Source organism: Podarcis melisellensis, assembly GCF_964234715.1.
Source record: "Podarcis melisellensis genome assembly, chromosome: 8".
In the NCBI taxonomy this organism is placed as follows: domain Eukaryota; kingdom Metazoa; phylum Chordata; class Lepidosauria; order Squamata; family Lacertidae; genus Podarcis; species Podarcis melisellensis.
In genome coordinates this window covers 90,555,960-90,564,664 of record NC_138540.1, presented here as the reverse complement: position 1 = coordinate 90,564,664, position 8,705 = coordinate 90,555,960, and the positions used below count along the sequence as shown (strand labels likewise).

Sequence of the window (8,705 nt, the reverse complement as noted above, 5' to 3'; positions counted from 1 at the left end):
ACCTTGCTAGCGTGTGAAATGAGTGCAATTGTGCGGTAGTTGGAGCATTCTTTGGCACTCCCTTCTTTGGGTTTGGGATGTAGACTGATCTTCTCCAATCCTCTGGCCACTGCTGAGTTTTCCAAACTTGCTGGCATATTGAGTGTAGCACCTTAACAGCATCATCTTTTAAAATTTTTAAAAGTTCAGCTGGAATACCATCACTTCCACTGGCCTTGTTATTTGCAATGCTTTCTAAGGCCCATTTGACTTCACTCTCCAGGATGTCTGGCTCAAGGTCAGCAACCACACTACCTGGGGTGTACGAGACATCCAGGTCTTGTTTTTGCTGACTGTATAGAGCTTCTCCATCTTTGGCTGCAGAGAATATAATCAATCTGATTTCGATGCTGCCCATCTGGTGATGTCCATCTGTAGAGTCGTCTCTTGTGTTGTTGGAAAAGCGTGTTTGTGATGACCAGCTTGTTCTCTTGACAAAACTCTATTAGCCTTTGCCCTGTTTCGTTTTGATCTCCAAGGCCAAACTTGCCAGTTGTTCCTTTTATCTCTTGACTCCCTACTTTAGCATTCCAATCCCCTATAATGAGAAGAACATCCTTCTTTGGTGTCACTTCTATAAGGTCTTGTAAGGCTTCATAGAATTGGTCAATTTCAGTTTCTTCAGCACAAGTAGTTGGTGCATAAACTTGGATTACTGTGATGTTAAAAGGTCTGCCTTGGATTCGTATCGAGATCATTCTATCATTTTTGAGATTGCATCCCAGTACAGCCTTCGCCACTCTTTTGTTGACTATGAGGGCCACTCCATTTCTTTTACGGGTTTCTTGCCCACAGTAGTAGATATGATGGTCATCTGAACTGAATTCACCCATTCCCGTCCATTTTAGTTCACTGATGCCCAGGATGTCAATATTTATTCTTGCCATCTCATTTTTGACCACCTCCAACTTACCCAGGTTCATGGTTCTTACATTCCAGGTTCCTATGCAATATTTTTCTTTACAGCATTGGACTTTCCTTTTCCTTCCAGGCATATCCGCAACTGAGCGTCCTTTCGGCTTTGGCCCAGCCGCTTCATCAGCTCTGGATCTACTTGTACTTGTCCTCCCAGTAGCATGTTGGACGCCTTCCGACCTGAGGGGCTCATCTTCCAGCGTCATAACTTTTATATGCCTCTTGTCTTTGTCCATGGAGTTTTCTTGGCAGGGATACTGGAGTGGCTTGCCGGTTCCTCCTCCAGGTGGATCACGTTTGGTCAAAACTCTCCACTATGACCTGTTCATCTTGGGTGCCCTGCTCGGCATAGTTCATAGCTTCTCTGAGTTCTTCAAGCCCCTTCGCCACGGCAAGGCAGTGATCCACGAAGGGGTTATAGCAGTGTTTCCCAACCGGTGTTCCGCGGCACACTAGTGTGCCGCGAGATGTTGCCTGGAGGGAGGCGGGCGAGGGCGTTTGCTTCCCGGAGGACGGAGCGAGGGCGCCCCCTGCTGGGCCGGGGCTCGCTCTCCCCAGAGGGTAAATCTGGATCAAATGGGGCGAGGGGCGGGCAGAATTCTGGGGGCCACTGATGCCCTACAGACCCCCCCAAGTCCTCCGGGGCGCGCGCTCTGCTGGGCTCTTTTCGGTCGTCGTGCTTGTGGAAAGCCGCCCCTTCCCTGGGCGACGCGCCGCCTCGCGACTCCGGAGTCAGTCCCGCGGGCTCTCGGAGGGACTCGCGAGCGACGGCGCGGCGGCTCCGGGGCGCGCTCAGCCGGGCCCCTGCGCACCCCCGCGCAGCCCCTGCTGCAGCTGCCCGGCGTGGAGCGCGACGCGGAGCCGGCCGGGCTTGGAGGCGCCCAGGTAGGGCCGAGCCGGGCGGGAGCGGGGAGGTCTTGGTCTGCTGCGGGCGCAGGAGGGCGAGCGGGAGAGGGGGAGCCGTCGGGTCTCCTGGAAGGAAGCGAGGCGGCGGCTGAGGGGGATGCAGCCCCGTCCCCAGCAACAGGCGCTCCTCGAAGTGAGGCCACAAGTCGGGGCTCGGACAGGGCCTGGAAGCAGCGGCTCCGGCTCTTGGGAGCGGAGAAGGGGACTTCGAAAGCGGCCTGGAGGAGAAAAGCCCCGATGCAGCGAGAGCAGGGAGCGTGCTGCCTTGTCCAGGCCTCCTCGCTTTGTGCCGTCCTCTGCCGGGAGCAGGACACGGGGGCTCCTCGTTCGCATGCTTTCCCGGGTGATCGGTGAGGGTTAGGGTTAGGGTCCCTCAGTCCCTCGCTTTGCTGCCTCCTCCCCCCCCACCCCCCAAAGCTTGGAGGTTCCCCGGCAAGGGGGAGGGAAAAAAATTGAAAGTTACACTTTCGTGCGTCCCTCCCGGCGTGACGCTGCGCGCTGACGTCACGGGGCTGTAATGGTGGTGTGCCTCAATATTTTTTTCATCAAACAAGTGTGCCTTTGCCCAAAAAAGGTTGGGAAACACTGGGTTATAGCAACCATTAGAAGGCTAATAGCAACCATTAATTCATAGACCCGTAGAGTCGGAAGGGACCCCAAGGGCCATCTAGTCCAACCCTCTCTTCCAGGAATCTCAGCTAAAGCATCCCAGACAGATTGGCCACCCAACCTCTGCTTAAAAGCTTCCAAGGAAGGAGAGGCCACTGCTGACCCATCAGAAAGTTCTTCCTGGTGTTGAGTCGGAATCTCCTTCCTTGTAGCTTGATGCCATGGGTTTGAGTCCTACCCTCTGGAGCAGGAGAAAGCGAGCTTGCTCCCTCTTCCAGCCTTGGGATATTTGAAGATGGCTATCATTTTTCCAAGCTAAACATCCCCGACTGCCTCAGCCTTTCCTCATAAGGCTTGGCTTGCAGACCATTCGCCATCAATTGAAACTTTGATGGAAATCGCGTAACGGAAGAGATAAGCTTGTGAGAGCGGCTTTTCGAATCCACTCTTTTCGGAGAATTGCTGCCGCTTCCTGCGCCCCGTGGCGCCCGCGCTCCTCTTAGCGCCCCCCCAAGGGAACCGCTATCTGCCCCCCCTCGCCGCCGCCCTGGAAGTCCCTATAAAGATCCGAGCAGGACTGGCGCCGGGACAGCAGATGGAGGCGCAGCGCCGGGGCGTCGTCTGAAGGCTCGTCGGGGAGAGAAAGGGAGGCATCGAGAGAAATTTAGCAAATTTCCTAAACCAAACCCCGACTTCCTCTTTCGGGCGGTATAAACGGGGAGGGAGCCGGTCAGCAGCCGCCCCAGAAGCAGGAGAGAGGGAGCGGCTGCCTGGTTCTTGCTCCGCAGGGTGAGTGTGTGGGAGATCGCCCCCCCAAACCCGGCCACCCCAAAGGGAAGCGGGCAGAGCTGCCTGGGATCTGAGCGGGGCCGGCGAAGGGCTCCTGCGCGCAAGCAGAGGGCAGAGGTGGCAGTCTGCCGTGGGGGGGGGGAGCTGGGAGAGGCGAGTTTAGCGGAGGGGCTCCCGCTGCTGCACCCCGATCCATTTTTGCACCTAGTGCTATTCCCCCCCCCCAAAAGAAGGACCTATTGGGAGTGATTTGGCTCCGGATAGTTCGTGACGCGCTCCCTTGTCAGGCCAGGAGCTGCTGCCCCCCTACCCTAGTGACCCCCCAAAACAGGTTGCATCGCAATGCTGGGGGGGGGTGCCGCTGCCTCTCCCTCCCTCCCCAGCTGGGTTTGGGTCTTCTCACCCCTTTATGTCTGATGCCTTTGGGCGTTTCTTGGGAGGAATGGGGTCCTGCAGGGGATGATGATGATGATGAAGATGAAGAGGAAAGGAGCTGCCTGCGTGCCACAATTGCAGGGTCCCGGGTTGCCCCTCCAAAAATCTAGTAGGCTGCCAAAGCCCCCGAGAAGACCCTGCTCTCTCCTCCTGCCCGCCTGCCTCCGGGTCACACGATTCTGCTTCTGCTGCAAGAACATTGAGCAATGCAGCCCCGGCAAAGGCGACTTCGCCCCGCGCCCCGCTTCTCTGCCCCCTCCCCACCTGCCCTTCGGTAATGGGAGCGTCTCGCAGGCTCTAGGGCGCATGGGAACAGGGGGGCCCGGCTGGGTTGGGGGCTGGCAGAAGAGGGAGGGAGGGGGGGGGCAAAAGGGGAAGAAGCCGGGAAGGGAGAGAAAGGGCGGAGGAAGGAAGCTCGGAGGAAGAGTGGAGGTTGTGACACTGAGGCTCCATTCCTCGCAGCGCAGCTTATTGGCACCTGCCAAAGGGTCCCATCTGGCTTCTGCGGAAGGAGGCATAGAATGCAGCCACGCAAAATCAAGCCCAATACCCTCTAGCCAAAGGTGCAATACGACTAATATTGGAATATTTTTTAAATCAAAAAAATCTACACCCTGGGTCTCTAATTCTCAGCCTGGCCGGCCTCGCGGGGTTGTCGTGGGGATTAACGCGCCTGCCCCCTGGAGCTCCTTGAGGAGAGAATGCGAGAGGGATTCGAGGGCACACTGGCACCTCCCCAGCCTGCGCTTGGCATCCTTGGCACACTCCGGACCCCCGCCCTCTCCGCCCCGCCCCCCCTCCTGGGCGACCTCTCCTGGTCTCCAGCAGCTCCGCTCACAGCTTTCCAAACCAGCCGCGCCTCGCTCCAGGAACTTGGGCTGCCCATTTTTCTCTATACAGCCGCGAGGCTTCTCCAGCCGGGGACGGTGTCTGTGAAATCCCAGGAGCCCTCAATGGCAGCCCCCCTCCCTCCCTCCCCCCCTGCTAGTGCTTCCTTCCCTCTGCACTTGACGTTTCTGGGGAGGCGCCTCCAGACGGGAGCAAAATCCCTCTTCCCTCCTTCTTTCCTAAGCGCGAGGATTTTCCTGAGCCGCCCCCGTCCAGCTGGTGGCTCTGGGACCTTGGGGGCGAAGCGGGGCTGGAGGGCGAGGATGGGGGGCTTGGACTGGGAGGAAGGAGTTACAGATAGGTAGCCGTGTTGGTCTGCCATAGTCAAAACAAAAAAAAAATCCTTCCAGTAACACCTTAAAGACCAACTAAGTTAGTTCTTGGTATGAGCTTTCGTGTGCATGCACACTTCTTCAGATACAGGAGGAAGGAGGCAGCTCCGGGCGTTGCCTTGGCGGGGAAGAGAACAAGGTTTAATTTAAGAGAACACGCATGTCTGGTTTGCGGGCAAAAAGGCAACGCGGGTGGGATCTCTCTTGCTGTTCACACCCGGACAGACAGACTGGAAGCAATTCTTGAGTTATAGGAGCCCCGCCCGGCGGTCCCGGAAGAAGCCAGCCTTAGATGCGGTGCCCCCTGAAGCAGCTTAAATAGACTTCGTATCAGAATTTGCCGGAGAATAAGACCGCCGAGTCCAAACGGGTTGGGGCTCCTCCAGGGTGTAGTTTTTGTCCATCCGTTCCCCGCTCCCAAAGGGTCATGTGGTCCGACCCTCTGCCCAGAGCTTGACTCGCAGAACCCCCAAAAGATGGTCATCTGACCTCTGCTGCCTTCTAGTCTCTTCAGTTTATGTTGTATTTTATCATTGCGTCCAGAAGCTTCACGAGTAAAATTTGCAAGATTCCCCCCCCCCATTCTGTTTGGGGGTAGAATGGCTCTCTTTGCTTTTATTGCAAAAAATAAATAAATGTAAGTTTCTTACCCAGCACCTAAAATAGCCCAGCGCTGTACAGAACAGGACCTTAACAATGACGCCACGACCTTCATCATAAAGAACAAATGTGTTGTGTAATTAACTCTGCAATGACAACTAATACAAACTGATTGTTTAAAAACTCCTTGGCGGCTACAGCCAAGGAGCTGTTCCCAAACGTTGGAACTCCCTTCCTAGGAAAGCAACGTGGTCTATTAATCCGTGTTTGTTTTCACTTGTGTGAACGGCCTTGAGTCCCGGCCTGGGGGAAACAAACAAACAAGTTTTAGGGCTACTTGCATAATCAGAGCTTTGGGCAAATGTTCTCTCGCTCTGTAGATGTTCGTGTGCGCAAAGGTAACCCTTTGGGGACCAGGCTGGTGCATTGCGGGGGGACGGGACGGACTAGATGACCCTGGGATCCCCCAATCTAGGATTCTGCGGTTCTTCAGCTGCGATTCCTGCATTGAAGGGGGTTGGACTGGATGGCCGCTGGGGGTCCCTTTCATTTCTACAGTTCCACGATTTCCCAGAGGCCGGGCCTTGCCTAGGCTAGAGACCCTCCCGCCTGTGGCCCTGACTCCTCTCTCCCGCCTGTCTGCCCCCCGCAGGACTCCCGCGGCTCAGGGATGGACGACCTCAGCGACTTCTACTCGGAGTACAATGATTCCGACCCGGACCCCTCCGACGCGGGCCCCCTGGAGTTTGAGGAGTCGGGCCTGAGTCCCCTCCTGTGGGTGGCGCTGACCGTCTACGTGCTGGTGTTCGTGGTGGGCGTGCTGGGCAACGGCGCCGTGGTCTGGGTGGTGGGCTTCCAGATGCGGCGCACCGTCAACACCACCTGGTTCCTCAACCTGGCCGTGGCCGACCTGCTCTGCTGCCTGGCGCTGCCCTTCCTGGCCGCGCCGCTCGTCTCCGACCACCACTGGGCGCTGGGCGACTTCGCCTGCAAGCTCTTCCCGTCGCTCATCATCCTCAACATGTTCGCCAGCGTCAACCTGCTGGTCCTCATCAGCATCGACCGCTGCTGCCTGGTGCTGAGGCCCGTCTGGTGCCAGAACCACCGCTCGGTGCGCCTGGCCTGGGGCTCTTGCGCCCTGGCCTGGCTGCTGGCGCTGGCGCTCACGGCGCCCACCTTCTTCTCCCGCAGCATCGTCACGCAATTCAAGAAGAGCCTGTGCAGCACCAACTACGCCGCTTTCCCCGGGGGTCCCCGCGTGGCCGAGGTCTCCGTGGCTTCCACGCGCTTCGCGCTGGCCTTCGCGCTCCCGCTGGTGGTCATCTGCGCGTGCTACGGGCTGCTCCTGCGCCGGGTGCGCAGCTCGCGTTTCGGGCAGCGCTCGCAGAAGACTCTCAAGGTGGTCCTGGTGGTGGTGGTGGGCTTCTTCGTCTGCTGGGGGCCCTACCACGTGGCCGGCCTCATCCAGGCCTCCCAGCCCCCCAAAAGCTGGCTCAGCGACTCAGTGAACCAGGCGGACCCCCTGATCGTCTGCTTGGCCTACGTCAACAGCTGCATCAACCCGGTCATCTACGTCCTCGCCGGCCACGACTTCCAGAGCAAGATGCGCCGCTCCGTCAAGGCGCTCCTGCGCAACGTCTTCAGCGAGGAGTCCGCGCTCGGACACTCCTTGGCCGATGGCCACGCGAGGACGCAAGACACGTGCGCCGCCACCACGGAGGACCGCAGCGACCGCAGCGCCAGCACCGTCGTGTGAGGAGGGGGCCACCACAGAGGAGACCCTGCTGGGCAGCTCTGTCTGCGCGACGCCGCTCCTCTTACTCGCTTAGCTCTGGGAGGGGGCCAGCCCCACTCCAGAAGTCTCTGCAGGCTCCTCGACCCCGGAGACCATTGACATCAAGCAGGCGGCCTTTCCTGTGCTCCTTTCGGCGCCTGCGAAAAACATTCTGCTCAGACAAGCCGACCCAGAAGCCTAGAGAGTCGAGGTGGATTTTAACCTGTTGGAGTATTTTAACTTTTGTGTGCTTTAAAGTACTGTTGTACATTTTTCTCAGTTCTTACCTTTTTGTAAGCTGCTTTGAGGCGTGTTTTTTTTTAGAAAAACAATCATGCCATGCATGCACATTATGAAATAAAATAACTGCAATAGACTTACCAACCCATCCTCCTCCTTTGTTTGTGCGCTCTCTTTCCGCAGTTCAAACCTTGCTCACCTATGCATGAAGAAACAGACACAATTACAAAAGGAGGGAACCAAAGGAGCCATAATAAGTGATACACAAAAAGCTTTCAAGACAAGTGTGTGTGTGTGTGTGTGTGTGTGTGTGTTCAGACTGGGTGAGTCCAAGGGATGGGAGGCGCAACCCCTTTGGTGCCTCCCCAGTTTGCCTAGTGATGCCCAGAGGAAACTTTATTTTGTGGGAATGTTGTGGATAGTAGGAGAGGATATACTGATTTAGTAGTATGCTTCCCCTCTCTCACGCTAGTGAGTCAGTAGCAGAGTATATTCCCTGTATACTGCAGGGAGCTAGTTGGTAGAAACGCTTGAATCTCTTTACTTAAGCAATCTAATCTGGCTTCTGCAGATTGGGTTTGTTCCTTTGTTCCCTCTTAAAAAGAATAATGACACAACAGTCTTCTTTAAAAGTAATGATAAGAGGTTTACTCACATTCAGTTCACAGTTGGTTCCCTGAAGGAAGACTTTAGCTTAGTTACAGAAGAGAGTTTATCCCATATGGGGACGGAGCCATGTGCTGCTGGCTGAGAGCCAGCAGACAGCAAAAGATATCAAGATGGAATAAAGCGAAGAAGAAAGGAAGATGGCTGCGTGACCAGCCCTGTTATGGGGTCAGCCAGGGTCACACGCAGGGGGAGGATGCTCCAGAGCAGGTGGGGCAGGAAGTCCTCCTGGCTGGAGTAACACCCCCTACGTGTCCACTCTGGGCAAACAGGAAGTGTTGTACTTTACTGTTTATGTTACATCCCACAGTTTTCTCTACTGTGTGTCCCTCCCCCTGTCCCATCTCTCCCCCCCCCCCGTGCCTGTGTGTGCATCCCTTGCCCACTGACCATCCCTGCGGATATATAACTGGGAGAAATTCACCTCATGACAGACAATGAGCTTTGTTCACGAGGCTCAGGTGAGAGCTCTTCTTGTTTATTTCTGTTCATGAGCTCAAGGTGGCCCACAT

The 8,705-nt window shown here is 56.3% G+C and overlaps 1 protein-coding gene across 1 annotated transcript; it reads left to right on the top strand.

The window, feature by feature from the left end:
- The first annotated feature begins 3,048 nt into the window (after positions 1-3,048).
- On the top strand, positions 3,049-7,399 carry C5AR1 (complement C5a receptor 1). The gene is made up of 2 exons (XM_081921227.1): positions 3,049-3,258; positions 6,166-7,399. Exon 2 carries the CDS (start codon positions 6,184-6,186, stop codon positions 7,267-7,269), a length of 1,086 nt encoding a protein of 361 aa, XP_081777353.1. The 5' UTR covers positions 3,049-3,258; positions 6,166-6,183; the 3' UTR covers positions 7,270-7,399.
- Positions 7,400-8,705: the final 1,306 nt, after the last annotated feature.